This window comes from Alligator mississippiensis, chromosome 2 (genome assembly GCF_030867095.1).
Source record: "Alligator mississippiensis isolate rAllMis1 chromosome 2, rAllMis1, whole genome shotgun sequence".
NCBI classification, from domain to species: domain Eukaryota; kingdom Metazoa; phylum Chordata; order Crocodylia; family Alligatoridae; genus Alligator; species Alligator mississippiensis.
Window position 1 is genome coordinate 176,173,619 of NC_081825.1, and position 16,914 is coordinate 176,190,532.

Sequence of the window (16,914 nt, forward strand, 5' to 3'; positions counted from 1 at the left end):
CCAGCGAAGTCCGGAGCACCTCCGAGCAGTGAGGAGAGTGAGGTGGGGAAATGCACTCAGGCTTGGATCCGTGGATTTCTTCTGCTGTTAAGTAAAGAGCAATGGGGTTCTCAGCACCCACGTGCAGAAACTCTGTGTGTGTGTGTGTGTGTGTGTGTACATGCATGCATGTGCACCTGTGCTTGCATCTGTTACAAGCCCCTGGTGAGTTAAGCTGGAAATGCTGAGGCTCACACTCTGGCTGGGGAGTTCTGGGTGTGGGTGCTTGTGCTTTGGGGCAGTGTGAGAAGCTATGTAGTGGGACTGTGGTGTCTGGCTTTCGGGAGTGGGGGGGGGCACATGACACTAGAGAGCATATTTGCACCCCAAAACTTCTCTGCACTCTGTTTAGTCTCCAGGAGTCTGTGACATGCTGGGCCAAGTGGTTGCTGCTTAGCGTGGCAGTTTGGTGAGCTCCCCAGTGGAGAGTGCAAACAGATCTGTGACACCCTTGTCCTGGGGGTATTCTCCCACAAACAGTGCCCCCATGGGAGGTCTCTCATTCAACCGCTTTCCCTACCCCCTGCCTCGTATCTGAGCTGCCAACCTGTGAGATGGAGAGTACAAGGGCAGAGTGCCTGGTCCTAAGGGAGGGAGGCAGAGCTAATCTGGGGCCAGGTGGGTGTGGGGGTGGTCTAGGAGATGTGGGTAATGCATGGGAGATCCAGGGGCAGGTCAGAGGAGGGAGAAGAACTTAGTTTAAAGAGTAGGGAAAGCATCTGGGTGCCAGAAGAAGGGACTGGGGGATGGATTGGGAGGGGGCAGGCTTGGGGGTCAGAGAGAAGAGCCTCCTTGTGCTCTGGAAATATCAGGTGGCATCCTCTGACTTTGGTCCTGACACCCAACAAGCCCAAGCCTGCATCCTGGGCCTCCCCCTGTGCGCCCTTCCCACCCACAAGTGCCAGAGCTCTGGCAAGCCCCCAGTCCTACCGTGCAAGGTGCCAGCAGGCCAAGCTCAAGGAGGAAGCCTTTTATTTGTTAATACAAGAATAGAAATTCTGCAATAAATACCATCTAATAAATAACATCTCCAAATAAATAAATATTAATATAGACAAACCAAGAGAAACACAACCCGACAGGGGGGAATGTGAGAGGAGAGGGAGGGGGCTGGGCCCTGCCCCCACCCTCTGCACAGGCCTGGGGTGTGGGCAGGTGGAGTTGGGGGGCAGGGGCCTGCACCAGGGGGAGAGACCCCCATGCTTGCTTGATGCTACACCAGTGACAATGTAAACTTCAAGGCAATGCTATGCGCATCATGGCGTGAGTATGGGGGCATGATGTATGGGTGGTTAAAACACATGTCAAGGGAGGGCATAGGTGATCTCTCACCCTTCCCTGGTTTAGCTCCCCACCCCACCCCACCCTGGGTGCCTAGGCCTCACTAGGCAGGTGTTTTGACAAGATGTGGGGCCAGTAGATGCAGCAGCATCATAACTAGAGGAATGCTGGAATTGCCATTTCAAGTCTTTCCTGTTTGGACCCTGGCTTTTCCTGCTTCACACTCCACCCCTTCCTGTTTTGGACCCTCATCTTTCTTATTTGAAACCCTACCCTGTCCTGCATTGAATCCCTCCTACCCCATGGTGCCATCCAGCTGACAGTGACCCCCATTTGAAGGTCTGACCAGGGGAGACGTGGGCTCCGATGGGCTGAGGCTGGAATCACTGCCTAGCTCTGCTTGTGTCCCTTCCAGTTTCCTGGTGCTGTGGGGCACGAGGCCTTGGGGGCAGGGCTGGAAGTGCCAAGGCAGACCTAAAGCCAAGCACGTGGTCATCAGTGTGTGGGCTGGTGCTACAACCTGTGATGTCAGGAAAAGGCTGGAAGAGTCCAGGCCTCTGTGCATGAGAAGAAAGGTGGGGGGACCCAAGGAGCGAGTTGGGGGAAAGTATGGAGGAAGAGGTCAGGGGGCAGCAAGGGACTAATTGCCTCTTGGTGCTGCCCTGACATATAGAGGTGGGGCTCATTGCTGGACACACAGTATGGGGATGATGCTACTCTAAGAGGTGCCCAAATCTAGAGGTGGGTGTTAGTGCTGGTCTGCCTGCCAGGGGAGAGGACTATTGCTGCTCTGGATTGTGTCTGGGGGAAGGGCCACATCCCTCCTTTTGGAAGCAAACAGAACCCGTGAAGGGAACAAAGCCCTGTGCCTGGCAGGGCAGCGTGATGGTGCTGGGCAGGTGGGTAGGTGGATAGTGGGGCGCTGGGTCAGAAGCCCTGTGCCTCGAGGCGCAGCGTGACGGCAGCAGGGGGCACCTTCTTTTTGAGGCGGTTGAAGTCCTTGGCTGAGCGCCACAGCCAGGTTTGCAGCTCCTTGAGCAGCCAGAAGTCATCCATCTTCTTGAGGAAGTCGTTGTGCGGGCTGATAGGCCCCGGCCCGTGGGCCCAGGCAGGGTCAGTACTGCCCAGTGAGCCAGGCAGCGGATAGCCTAGTGAGGACATGACACCTGCGATGCTCACCACTAGCCCCTGCAGGCTGGAGCAGAAGTGGCCCAGGCTTTTGCGCAGGTCAGCCTTGGCCACCTGCCCATCCATGCCACGCAGGTAGCATAACAAGTGTGTGTAGGCCCTGTAGTTAGCTGCCAGCCGGGCATTGTCATTCAGACTGCGCCACAGCTCAAAGTCCACCGTTGCACTGGGCACCATCTCGGCCCTTGTCATCCGGGGAGGGTTGAAGTCCGGCTCATTGAAGGGCGGCCCGAGGTAATTCAACTATACCAGGAGAGACAGAGAGGACAGGCATTAGATTGCCCACAGTGGGGCCCCTGCCACCTCTGCCTCAGAGGCTGGTCCAAAATATGGTGGGGGGCAGGCCCATAGATGAGCCAACAAGACTAGGTAGATGGGGTTTTCCACAGTGGTTGGATACCAGTTTGGGGAAGACCCAGCTGCCTCCAGGTTCCCCTACAAAGGTCATAGATTTAATAGATTTCATAGACATTAGGACTGGAAGGGAACTCCTAAGATCATTGGGTCCAGCCCCTTGCCCAAGGGGCAGGAAGTTAGCTGGGGTCAGAGCACTCCAGCAAGATAAGCATGTATTTCTTAAAGGTATTTGGAGTAGGTGCTTGCACCACTTCTGTGGGGAGTCTATTCCAGACTCTGGAAACTCGGATGGTAAAGAAGTTTTTCCTTATGTCCAGTCTAAACGGTCTTCCGGCAGTTTGTGACCATTAGACCTTGTCTTCCCTTGGGGTGCACTAGTGAACAGACATTTTCCTAGTTCCTGATGCACACCCCTTATATACTTACAGGCTGCCACCAAGTTACTCCTGAGCCTTCGCTTCTCCAGGCTAAAGAGCCCCATGCCTCTCAGCCTTTCCTCATTAGGTCTGCTCACTTGACCTCTCTTGTCATGGGAGTGAGCCTGTCCCTGGAGAAGTACTGGGGGCGCTGCAGAAGAGGCCAAGGGCTGGTCGGTGACCTTCTGTGGCCAGTGGGGCCCTGGGGCACAGTATGCTCAGCAATTAGGCCTGACCTGCCCCTCCCAGTCAGGGGGTCTCCAGGGTGGGAGCTGGGGCTGAGCTCTGCCAGAAAGCCATGGCTTCATTTGGCTGCTATGCCCAGGATCCTGTAGCAGTGGGCAAGGGCACTGGGTGCCTTATTCCCTGGTTGGACATGGGTGGGGGGGGGAGGGGAGGGAGGGGAGGCTGGGATCAGTGCCGTAGCAAGGGGGGACAAGTGGGGCAGCCACCCCAGGTGTTGAAGTGAAGGGGCACCAACAGGTGCTGCCCAGCTGGGGTGGGGCACAGGATGGAGCCATGAGCAGCTTATTTGGGGGGTGTGGGGATGGGGGAGGGCAGCTCCCACTACTGCATGCACTCCCGGGCAAGCATGGGGGGGGGGGGGGGGAGGGGGCACATGTCCCCTGGATCTGTGCATGGGACAAGGGCGGGCTGCTGCTGTGGGCTTTGTCCCTGGTGCTAAACTTCCTTGCCACTGGCTTGGATCTCCATGGGCTTCCAGCACAGCGGCTGTGGAACTGAAACAAACACCATGAGGCTCAGACCCTACAACCCATGCACCTGAACTAATTCCAGGGGTAAGAACTGGCAGGATTAGACCTCTATGGTCCTGCACCTGGGACCTGGAGCTGACAGGGTCATGAGCTAAGGCAGGGGGACAGGACTTCTTTGGGGTAGTGGGTGCTACATAATAAGATGTTGGGAGCCTGAAGTGCAGGGGCTGGGAAAAGTGATGTGGGTGTCAATGCTGGCTCCCAGGTACGTTGGGGCGAGGCTGCACTGAGAGCTTGATGGTGCGGGTAAGTTGGGCAGAGGGGAGTGTGATCCCCTCACTGGGAGGGGCTGCCTTCACCCTGTAAAGAGCAGTGGAATTTCCTGTGCCCTGTGGCAAGGGCGAGGGCACTCCAGAGCACTGCAGAGCTGAGGAATTCCTCTCCTGATGACGCGCCAGGGGAGGGGGTGCTGGGCAGGTGAGGCCCCGAGCAGGTGAGGCCCTAATGCCAGGGCTGGGAGGCAGCCGGAGGAGTCAAATGACAAGCCCTGGGGAGGAGGTAATTCACAGGCAAGTGGAGAAAGGGAGGTGAAATGAGGCCACTGCAGCACAACACCTCTGAGCAGGGGGAGCTGGGGAGCGGTCCCTCAACCTGTCAGGACGGGAAGGGTGTGGGCAGTGCCCAACTCTGGATGCAAGGGGGTGGGGAGGGACTGACAATAACACTTAGGAAATGCAGCAGTGATGGCACAGGGGAGAGATGCTGGGGGAAACATTGTGATTCAAGTGCACAACACAAGGCTGACGCACATGAGCACATCCTCTGCACGTGCCCTCCCCCAGGCCTGTTTCAACACACTCCGTAGTGCACTTCTACACACACATGCTCCCTTGCCCATCCACAGAAATGCTAACTCCTGGCCCCTCCATCCTATGTACCGCTGGGGATTCCCCTTGCTCCAGGATGGCACCAGGAGCAGCCCCTTTGTGGCAGGAGAGCCCTGGCAGGCGTGTAGACGGGCAGGGTGAAGCAGGGAGCGGAAGAGAGGTGTGTCGGTGCCGGGGGGCATGGCAGGTGGGGCAGTGCAGGCATCTGAACAATCTGACAAGCTTGGGAGACAAATTAATTTCCTCTGCATGGCCTGGGGGCAAATGCAGATGTCTCTCTTCATCAATCACGTGGAGCTGGAGTGAAAGCTAGACGGGCAAGCTGGGTCAAGGTGAGCACCCTGTGATGGTGGGCAGAGACAGGTAGCGTGGGAGACTGGCACAAAAACAGTGACAGGGCAAAGAGATGGAGGAAGAAGGGAGAGAGTGGTATGGGCCCACGAATATGAGGGGAGGGAATGTACCACATATGTGTGACTGAAGGCAGAGAGATGGGAGAAGGGCAGCCCTGGGACCTCTGCTCCTCCCCTCCCAAATACAGGTTGGATGGACATCTGCAAAATTCTTCACACAAAACTCCTAAAAATGTGCTCTTCCAGGCTCAGTTTTGCTGATTCCCTTTCTAGCCTCTGAATCTCTCTCTGCTCCTGTCTGCTAAATGGACGAACCCCCTTGTATCAGAAACGGTCTCCCCATGGAGGTGCTCATATATGGCCATTCAGGCACTGTGGGTCCTCTCTTCCCTAAGCTCAGATACCAGCTCGAGCTTGTAGCTTTTTGACCCCTTTCTAGTTTTTCCCAGTGTGATTACCAAAACTGGCCATGCTATTTGCTCACCAGTGCTGTGCACAGGGTAACACCACTTCCCTCTTCTATCTGGTCTGATGTGGAGAAGCTTGAGAGAGTCCAGAGAAGAGCCACGCGCATGATCAGAGGTCAGGGAAGCAGACCCTACAATGACAGGCTGAGAGCCCTGGGGCTCTTTAGCCTGGAAAAGCGCAGGCTCACGGGTGATCTGATGGCCACCTACAAGTTTATCGGGGTGACCACCAGTATCTGGGGGAACGTTTGTTCACCAGAGTGCCCCAAGGGATGACGAGGTCGAATGGTCACAAACTACTACAAGATCGTTTCAGACTGGACATAAGGAAGAATTTCTTTACTGTCCGAGCCCCCAAGGTCTGGAACAGCCTGCCACCGGAGGTGGTTCAAGCGCCTTCACTGAACACCTTCAAGATGAAACTGGATGCTTATCTTGCTGGGATCCTATGACCCCAGCTGACTTCCTGCCCTTTGGGCGGGGGGCTGGACTCGATGATCTTCCAAGGTCCCTTCCAGCCCTAATGTCTATGAAATCTATGAATCTGGACACTCCCCTCACTGGTACATCTAAGGATCATCCATGAACAACAGCACTGCATTAGGGGTCACATCCGGCTGGTCACCTGCCTCCCTGAAGTCTTTTACCATCCCTGCCCATGGCCTGTCAATGTGACTGGCATTCTTCAACCCAAGAAGTCTGGCTTTGACTCGGCATTACATTCAAATAAACCTGTCCCACCAAGTGATCCAAACTGCTAACTGAACTCTCACCTACTTTGCCAACACAGCTTTAATACTTCCTCTAAAAGATCCACAAGTAGCATTAGGCTGAGGGCTGATCACTGAGAGCTCTCACTAGAAATACCCTCCACCTATCCCATTGAACACCACTAGTTTCAATTACTTTATAGGCTTTATTGGTGAGATGGTTTCCAATCTAATTCTCATATGCCACTTTGAGTCTGGAGGGTGGACTCTTAGTATCATATGATACTAAGTCAAATGCCTTTCAGAACACTGCTGCAAAATGCAATTGCCTTTATCAGCTAAACTTGTAAAACCTAAAACGTGACACCGAGTTGCTTTGATAAGGCTCCATACAACCACTCGCACTGGCATTTGTTACTCACTGAATGGGTTCTGTGTCAGCCCTTCCCTCATTCTACTGAGGACTGGTGTCTGGCCAACCAGCCCAAAGTCACCCACATCATCCTTTTGACGCAAGACTGATGTGGAAGGGTAAGGAAGGTTCATGTTTCTGGAAGGTTCAGGGTTTCCCTATCTGCAGCCGGGTTGGATAACGATTACAGGATACTCAGTCTTCCAGGCACTGGGCAAGAGCAGGTCACTGGTCAGCTCTGATGGGCTGCATGGGAGGGATCTGGAATTAGACAGCACACCTTGCCCTGGCACCACAGGGAAGGGTCCCCAGGCTGTACGAGCCTGATTTGGTAGATCAGGGAGAAAGGATCCCAGGCTGGATGGGTTTGATGGAAGTGCTATTCCCATTGCTGTGGCTGTGTGCCTGCTCTGTGCGCAGTGGAGCATGGCCTGGGTGGGGCAGCGCCTAGGCGAGTTCTGACACACGAGCCTCACCTCACTCCACAGAGAGACAGCACAACAGAGTGTAAACACAAGGAGACTCCCCCGGTGCCCCAGGACAGGGAGGAGGCACCGGTTTAGGCACCCTGCCAGGACTAGAGCCATGCAGTGGGGAGAGCATGAGCTGGGGAGATGGGCATGATGAAGCCTGGCATATGAGGGCAGACAGAGAAGGCAAACCCCAGCTCCCCAGAGTGACTTAGAATGGGGCAGGGTAAGAGAAAGGGACCCCAGTAAAAGAAAGGCAGAGGATTTACAACTCCTTATGCAATACTGCCTTCTGCCTCAGCCCCCCACCTCGGCTGCAAACCTCATCAGTGCCATGCGGAGTGGATCCTATAACCGAACATGCCTCAGTCATTTGTCATCCCCACTCCTCCTAGGGCTAGGGGGTGGATTGAGTTACAACCGCCCTTCGGCTTCCCAAGTGGGAGAGCCACTTTGGAGAACTTTTCATTTACCAAGACCCCCTGAGGAGAAGAGAGCAATCCTCCTCCCCGCCTGCCTCACTCCCCCAGCTTACTGGACAGACATCAAGAGCTGGGGGGGAGAGGAGCCAGAGTGCACAGGAGGCAAAGCAGGGTAGTGAGCAGTGCCAAGGACCTGAGGGGTGAGGGGAAGAGATAAGGAAAGGGGAGGGGAGTTGGAGTCCCCTGGCCAAGCAGCTGCCTGAGCCCCCTACCCTGTACTCACATAGGTGCCGGCAAGCGTGCGAAGCTGGTGTTCCAGGTACCTGGTGAGGTCGTATGTCTTCTGGATGGACTGGCCAGCACCTGCCTCGTCTGTGTTGTTGAGGGCAGGGACCGCAGGCAGGTTCCAGAGCGCAGCACACAGGAAGGCAAAGATCCCCCAAGAATCTCCTGCGGGAAACACAACCATGAGCTCAGGCCAGGCAGTGACAACAGGTAGTGGGAAAGCCTCCAAGTGCCCAGCCCTGACATGTCCAGCAGGGGGCATTATGACACCTTGGAAGAAATGGAGCTTGCAAGTGCCCCACCTGCCCTGCCTGGAAGGGGGCACCGTGATACCAGGGATGGGGCAGAACCAGTAGGGGGCACTGTGAGGGAGTGCAGCATGTAACACTGAACCTGTCCTGCCCAGGACTGTGGCACCAGGGAGGGGTGCTGCATGCAGTGCCTAGCCTCCCCCCACCCCCCTCCCAGCAGTGACATGAACTCAAGTCTGGAGCTATCCTGACTCTCACCAGGACTAAATTCCTGTCCGGCTTGAAGACAATTTGGCAGGGGATGAAGTGAGCGAGGCGGGAGTTAGGCCTACTCCCCAGCCCAGCACCCTGCATGGCAGGATGTACGACTCTAACACCTTGTCGCTCGCTCTCCTCCCTGCTGCCCTGAACAGCTGCCAGCCTTGGCTGCTGGGCCAGGTATTTTTATGGGTGTCTCACACACCTGTTTCAAATAAGCCATAAAGGTGATAAACCGCACCGGGAAGAGCTGGGAGCCAGCAGCAGATATGGTCACGGAGGCCTGTCTGGCCTAACTTGCTTTTTCAGGTGTGTCTGGCTTGCTCCATCCCTTTCCCTCCTAGGACCAGGTATCCCTGCTGGGTCCCAGCCGCAGAGGGAAACACAAAGGCCTTTTTTATGGCTTAGAAGGTGTGATTCGATCCAATGCTCAGCTAATGCTGGGCTCAGGGCCTACTGGGCTCAGAGTGGTGGGAGCTACCAGGTTCAAAGGCAAGATAGATAGAAGACCGACCCTGAAAATCTATGAAATCTAAGCCTGAGGAGCAGAGGGGTGCCAGGTTCTCAGGAGCTGCGAGGGGTGCAGGTTGATGGGTGCTGGGGTTTGGGAGCCAACACGGTTCAAGGACTGGGATTTCTGGCTCCAGAGCAGTGAGATTTTTCAGCATCTCACTGGGGCTCTGCTGGGCTTGGCAGAAAGGAACCAGTAGGGAGTAGTGCCTGCGTAGGCCGCTGGCTCATGGCCGTGCAGGGAACGTGACCATTACTCATGCCAGCACATGAATCCTGACAGCATCTCAGCCAGTCCTGTTGCGGGCTGAGCCTGCTTGGGAGGGGGTTGATTCCCACCTGTGATGAATCACCCATGAGACACCAAACCTGGGCCCAGGGTACTTGTGTGCTTCATTAAAGAGCATTTTGCAGAGCCTTGCCTCAGTCAGATGTTTCTGCCGCACCCTGCACCCATCCCAACCTGGGTAATTACATTCTGCTTCCCTGCACCTCCTGCACCAGAGACAGGAGCCTGGTTCATTTATTTTCCAAGCCTGCTGCACAGCACCATGCCCCACCCCAGAGGCAGGTGCAACCTCGTATGTGCTGGATCCTTGTGGGAACAGCAGCCATGCTGTATCCCAGAGAACCCTGCAACTCAGTACTGGATGAGGCATACCTGTTCATACAGCTGCCAGGACCTGTCCCAGAAGTACCATCCTTGTACTACGCAAAGATCTGTGTATAAACCAACTGATGCACTTCACCCCAGAAATAGCTGCATCCCAGCTATTTCAACTAAACTGTGGCCAGCCAAGCCTCCACCATCAACATCACTGCTCCAACGACCCTAGAAAACCTGGATGCAGAATTTGGAGACATCAGCTCCTGAAATCCAGTCTTGGCCAGTGAGCTAAGGGGGAATCCTCCTTAGCTATCAGGAGTACACGGCCTATGACACACAGCTGAGCAATTCCAATTCAGCTCAACAGATGGCAGCAAATCTAATAAATCCATTTCCTCCGCCCCATCTTGACAGCACTGACATGCCATTTGCCCCTGTGCCTTTACATGGGAAGTGACAAGAATAAAGTCACCTGATTCAGAGATGACATCAGGACTGTGACTTCATAGTGCCAATCTCCAATGTTGCTCCTGCCCAGCAGCCGATAATTTGGCAGCATGCTAATAAGTCATCCTAAACTACCCACTTGTTGGCTGAGGCCTCTCTGATGTCATAGTCGTCCTTCACATGAACGGTGGAAAACCGCTGGATGTGTTGTAGACTCAGTGACTGGAACTTGCCCAAGCGGAGGGGGTAAGGGGCTGAGGGCAGGGAGGAGCTGAGGAGGTGACAGGCAGCCAGCAGGCCCCTTCCCCCCTGCCCAGCTGCATCACCTCCTCCTCATCCCCTCTGCGCCCTGCCAGCGGGCCCAGCGCTCACTCCTGCCAGCTCTTAATTGAAAAAGTGTGTCGCACTCACACAGCTATTTTCCAGAGTTGAGGAGGTTGGCAGAGCCTGCGGCTTCCTAACCCAGTGCGGGGAGGGGCCAGACAGAGTGGGCCGGCCAAAGTCACCTACCAGCCGGTTCTGCTTCCAGATCCCCTTCCTCCCCATCCCACCTCGCCCATCAGCTGCCTGTCCCCTCCTTCTGTTTCCTTGCTCCCAGCCATTTCTGTCCTCACTCCTCTTTCCTCTTCCCTCTCCCCTCAATCCCCCTCCTCCTGTTCACCATCTTCCCCCCCTCCCCTGTCCCCTCTCTCCTCCCCCCGGCCCCCCGCGGCCAGCCTTCTGGCAGGCCCCTCCCTGCCTGTTTGGCGCGGCACAGCGAGTGTTTGGAACGCAGGCCCGGAGTGGAGCTGGCCCCAGTTCAGGGGAGGAAACAGGCAGCCCATTAAAGCGAGGTGTCACATGTTACTTCACCTGGGTCACTTGGCCTGTGCAGCCCCTGCGCTTTCCCTTTAAGAGCCCAGTGGGCTGGGCTGCCTGGGAGGCACAGCCAGCGCCTTCCCCAGCACTGGGCATGCGAGAGGGGCCCAGTGCTCCCTGGGCAGTGCTGCTCAAGTAGGGAGCTACTGAGAGGTCAGACCAGTGGCCCCAGCAAGCCAGGCATCATCCCCCATGTGCTTTGGAAAGCAGCTGGCCCCTTTAGCTGGGTGGCTCTCAGCTCAATGCTGCACCAGGTCATGCTTTTGGCCCATCTTGCCCTGTATCCTCCTCCTCAGCTGTTTGGCACTCGGGATCTCACCCAGTGCCCTAACTTGAACCAATGAGCTCTCATTTGCTACCCTACCACATGGGACGAGAGCAGTGAGCCAGGTAGCTTGGTACCCTTCTCACAACCTCACTGTCCCAGATGAGACCATCTAACCCAGCATGCCACCCACTCCCCTGCTGCGCTGCAGGAGACCCCTGGGACTGTCTACACCGACGCTGCCTCCTAGAGTGGCTAATGTCATTTGCTGCTTACAACTGGTCAAAACACTCATAGTGCACCTTACCACACCAACCTGTGCTGCAGTGTCCCATCTCTGTCTTGGGCTTCGAGGGAAGAGCGGGGGCTGCCTAGATCTTGGCATCTGATGCCTGCTTAGCTACCAACCCAGCAGAGCCCTCCCCTCTTCCCAGGCCAGTCTTGCTCCTCACTGCTTGAGGAGTAGGCTGCAGCAGCAAGTCCTGCAGAGCAAGGATCCTACCCTGGGGAGAGGTGACAAGATGTGGTGAATCACAGCAACAGAGGGGACCTCTCCATCCCAGGTCCTTGTCACCCCCCTCCTCAAACCAGCATTGGGGGGTGTCCATCTACTCACCACCCACACCTCTCTTTCCTAATCATAATAGGACACTTTTGTCCCTTTTGGAGCTGCTCTACTGGCCCTTCTGCTGATGGGGTCCCATCATGCCTGGCTCTTTTCTCAGCTGATTTGGAGCTTGCCAGTACCTATATCTAACTCTCCCAGGCCTGCCATGGTGTTAACTCTATGCCTGACTGGAAGGAGCTGGGTCTGAGGCAGTTCTGGTGGGAATCAGCCTCAGCTCCTTGCCTAGTCCTATCTAAACCACTGTTACTGCCTCTCATTCACACAGCATTTCCCAGGCTTTTCCCAGCCTTTAAAGGATGGGTGCCCTCTTCAGGTAAGTACAATCTACTGTACTCCCCTCATGGTAGCAGCCTGCCCACACAGGTCTGAGGTTGTGGACACTCGAACAGGTTAACTTGTAGCCTCCCCAGCTATCCCACACGTAACATGACTCTCCCAAGTGACATAGTGGTATATTCAGTCCTGGAGGAATTGGGACCATTTCTTACCTGGTAGATTTAGACTAGACATCAGGAGGCGCTACTTCACAGTCAGGGTGGCTAGGATCTGGAACCAACTTCCAAGAGAAGTGGTGCTGGCTTCTACCCTGGGGGTCTTTGAGAGGAGGCTAGATGAACACCTTGCTGGGGTTGTTTGACCCCAGCACTCTTTCCTGCCCATGGCAGGGGGTCGGACTTGATGATCTGTCAAGGTCCCTTCCGACCCTACAAACTATGAAACTATGAAACCCTTTCAAACAAGTTATTTTCGATTTACAGCCTGCTTGTTCTAATATGCTCAAATGCACGGCAGCCTTGATTCAGGTTTCACCTTTCCGGTGAGGAGTCTGCAGCCCCAGACCTAAAAAAGCCACTCTTCTCACCCCTTACTTATGTGCACTTATTGGCAGCAGAGTGCAAGTGTCAGCATTTTAAAGGGGTACTTCAACAAGCACCCACTGTGTCAACAGGGGCAGTTGGCATCTCAGCAGTTGTCAGATCTCTGCAACCTCAGAAGGTGTAAATTACTCTTATGCTGTAGGAACATGAACAAGTTTCTGGAAGGCAGAGGAAGGAAAGGTTTACTAGACCATCAATGGCCCTGCAGTCACCTCTGTGGGCGTTCTTACCCTGAAGAAAGTGGAAGCTAATCTGTGGACCCTCTTTCACTTATGCCTAAACTAGCACTTCCCCTTGCCACAGAGTAAGAATATGCACAAGGGCAGTTACCGTAGAGCGGATGATGCAAAGAAAGGCCCCGCCTTGCTTTACCTCAGGGTAACTGCAGTGTCTGCCCATGTCCTTAGCTCACATTTGAAATGTTTTCTTCACAACTTGCCTCTTTCCTCTCTTCAAATGAATGCTGACACTCAGAACAACTGGGAAGCATCTGCCTGCCAACAGGGCCCTGGGCCTCTGGGCTCCAGCTCTGGGCTCCTATCTCCCCCCTCTGGGGTGCATCTACAAGAGACGCTTAATACACAGAAGACTAATTCTACTGTGCATTAATGCGGTGGGCAAAGCCTGTGCTAATGTGCTAATGCACAGTAGATTTAATCTAATGTGTAGTAGCATCACCAACAAACCATTCACTTGCACTAATGCACAGAAGCACCAATGACAACGCATTAAGTTAGTACCTGTCACTACAGGTACTAAACTTAATGTGCTGAAATTATAGCACATAAATGAATGTGTAGATGAGCTGTGGCTGGTGTACCTCAGTTCCCACAGGTTCTTCAACCCCCCCCCAGGCGCACACTCATAACAATGGGCACATCTACATGCTCATTAATGTGCAGTAGTTACTGTGCATTAGCGCTGGTGCACGTTTTTTTGTGACACTAACTGCGCAGAAGTCTAATAACATTGTGCAGTGTTATCAGGCTACTGCTTAGTAAGCGTTTCATGTAGACGTGCCCACTGTGTTCAGACATGGTTATGCTCAGCATTTACTGCTCTCCCCTTCTCCCAGGCTGCTAGAGGTTCCAGCCACAGGAGATCTAGAGCTGGGACTTTATTGTTAAGTCTATCCCTGTACATAGCTGGAGGACCCAATTTATCCTTCCCCTGGCCAGCAACTAAACATGCTGACCGCTTCCTTGCTCTGATCATAAGTGTCCTCTCTTCTGTGACAGTGCTAGCAAACTTCCTGCTCTGTCAGCCTCAGAGCTCTGCAGACCCCATCCCTGGACACTGCATGGTCAATGGCTCAGACTCATAACCCAGTGATGCCCTGGGCTCTCTGGGATTTATTGGCACTTAATAACTCCAACTGTTCCACTGCCTGCTACCTCCAGGGCATGGCCCCTCCCTCGCTCCCTTGGCTGCCTATTTAATAGTGTTGTTTCTTTTCTCACTACCTTCCCTGGCCACAATCATGGAGGCACTGAGAGGCCTCCCTCTCTAGGAAGGAGTGCAACTTCACAAAACCTATGGGCCAGATATTACAAACTTGGAAACTGAGGTGAGGAAGGGGAAAAATACTTGCCTAGTGTCATATAGTGAGTCTGTGGCAGGGCTAGGAAAGACCCCCAGGAGCACTGGCTCCCAGAGTTATGTCCTCCCACTTCTCTCCACCTGCCTATACAATATCAGCCAACAGTAGGAGGTGGATTTGGAGCAGGTGGCCTCTAATACCTCTTAGGTCTCTGGGCCTCAAGGTCTGGACTCTGTCCTTGTGCCTCTTGCTATCCTTATGTGTTTCTTCTCTTTTTTTCAGAAGATTGGGGACCCCAGTTTGGAATATTTCCAAGGCTTTTGGCACTCAAAAGGGCAAGCCTTTAGGGGAAGGACTCGTGCCTACCCATGTTACAGACCCAGAGGAACTACAGCACTGGATCAGAGCATAGGCCACTCTAGCCTGGCACCTGCCTCTTAAAGTGCCCCACTGCAGATGCTTCATGCGAAGGTGTAAAAAATCTACTACTGGGCAACTCTGTAAGAGCTGCCCTTTGAGAGAGGCCTCTGTGCACTCCTGTTTGTGGGATATGGTGCCCTAGCATCCAGCAGCAGAACTGCTTGGAAAAGTTGTGTCACTGGGAAGTGCACACAGGAATTTGTGTTGAGGGTGTTATGTTAATTCTACTCTTTCTGGAAGGGCACCCCAACCTACACTCACTAGTCCCTTTCCTCTAAGAACAGAAGGGGAGATATTAGGTAAAGCTGCCTTGTAGCTCAGCTCAACCAAGGCAATGGAGCACAAGGAGTAACGTCTTGGAAAAAAGTGCACCAAACTCCAGGTTGGTGTTCTGCAAATCTCCTACCTCTGACGTGTCACAGATACTGTGGTCGCTCTAGAAAGACCTTAAAATAGGGAAGCCAGGTTTCCCATCTAAGATGTATCAACCTTCTCTACAGCTCCTAATCTGGCATGAAAGTCCTGTCTGGTATGGTTCTACCTGGAATCTCTGCCCATGTACTAGAATTAACCTGCTGGATTTTAAAAGCCTGTTCTCACCCACAATATCCCTGTCACATCTAAGATGTGAAGTTGTGCTACCCCAGGGTGGAAACAGGGCCTAGGGAAAAACACAGGGAGGGAAATGCAACAGGAGAAATGGAAATCTGAGAATACTGTGTAATCACCATCAAAGCACCAGGCTCATTCACTCTCCTGGCAGATGTAATTGCATTAGAGAGGCTATTTTGCTTGAGAAGCATGTACGAACAGTTTATATGGAAGAGTATATCAACTCTGTTAGGATAAGACTGGGATCCCATGAAAGCACATGCACTGGAGGACCATGGAGACTAAAGGGGTAGAGAAGATGGGTTGCATATCAGTCTGCCAGTTCTCTCTCCTCCAGGCAGCAGGGTGGAACGCCTCAGCATTGGGATGCAGAATCAACCCTTGCTGTTGAGAAAGGAAGTCTGGGGACGAGGCTAGCGGATATGGCGGCTCCCTGGCCAGCTGCAGGAGATCTGGATACCAGTGCTGACGAGGCCGCACTGGGGCTATTAGTATAATGTTGGCTCTGTCCAACCCAATCTTCCTTCTGACTCTGGGGATCAGGGGGATGGGAGGCAAGGCATGTAGAAATGGTGGCTCCAGTCCAGCAGCAACACATGTGAGAGAGAGTTTCTGTCCCTGTGTGCTCTCGAGCAGTACACTTGACATTTGGTGTTTTGCTGGGATGTGAAAAGTTGTATTACTGGGTGGCCCTATTTGTGAAACCGTGCTCTGGCCACCCCTTGCTTATAAGAGCACTCACATTGATCTTGAACTTCCTGCTGAATGTGTCCATGTCCATATTCTCTTCCCTTGCCATGTCAAGAACTGTAGGATGGATTTGGCTCCAGATACACCACAACCAAAACTTTCTTGCCTCCATGGAGAGGCCATGAGCAGTATCCCATATGCCTCCCTTCTTGGGGATAGAGTCCATGGCCTTGAAGTTTTTGAAGTATCTGTAGTATGCAATGCTGCCAGGATGGGTGAAAAACATTACCAGAACATAGATATATCATTTAGACAACCACTGTGTTCATGGGACATATGCCTGGATGCATGGCAATGTGCATGGTAGCTCAGACCAAAGCTGCCTGTGGTGATTGTGCTGGTAGAGACAAAGGAGCCACAAGTACCTCTCAGAAGACATCGTCTTTGTTCCCCAATGGTGAAATTGTGTTCATGCAGTGTGTAGTAACCCGCAACTCATGACATACAGACAAGCTAAGGGTGTAATATAGGTCAATGAAGAGCACCAGGCCTTAAGAGAAACTGGACAGTCTTTGCTCTGGTTCTCTGCAAATTGTTTGAGAATCTTGAATTTTGTAAGTTCTCCCTTTTGGGCTAAGTGGAGTTTAGGGCTAGTCCAATAATAGTGACCCTTTGTACAGGTTTAGAGAGGATTTTCTTTATCTGATTAGAAGTCCCAAACTCTGGCAGAGACTGCACATGTATGTGATTACTCTTGAAGGGTTCCTTAGAAGCCACCCATCCAGGTATGGAGCAGAAACATATTATTTGGTATTCAAAGTGTGCAGCAGTCACTGAGAGGTGCATAATAAAGACTCTTGGGGCTGTGAGCCAGTCAAAAGGATGGAATGTGAACTGGGACTGTCTGATCTCCAGGCAGGTTTTCAGGGACTTGATGCAAATATACA

At 53.5% G+C, this 16,914-nt stretch overlaps 1 protein-coding gene across 3 annotated transcripts in view; it reads right to left on the reverse strand.

Moving 5' to 3' along the window:
* Positions 1 to 994: 994 nt before the first annotated feature.
* Positions 995 to 16,914, reverse strand: part of CLCF1 (cardiotrophin like cytokine factor 1) — a 40,528-nt gene continuing 24,608 nt past the window's right edge. For 2 of the 3 annotated variants that reach the window (XM_006260086.4, XM_006260085.4), the window contains exons 2-3: positions 8,002 to 8,168; positions 995 to 2,751 (exon numbers count right to left, since the gene is read on the reverse strand). In XM_006260086.4, coding sequence (XP_006260148.1) covers positions 2,248 to 2,751; positions 8,002 to 8,168 — 671 coding nt within the window. In that variant the 3' untranslated portion in view covers positions 995 to 2,247. Of the gene's footprint in view, positions 2,752 to 8,001; positions 10,096 to 16,914 lie in introns of those variants that run through there. The other variant, XM_059722470.1, reaches the window with a different exon arrangement.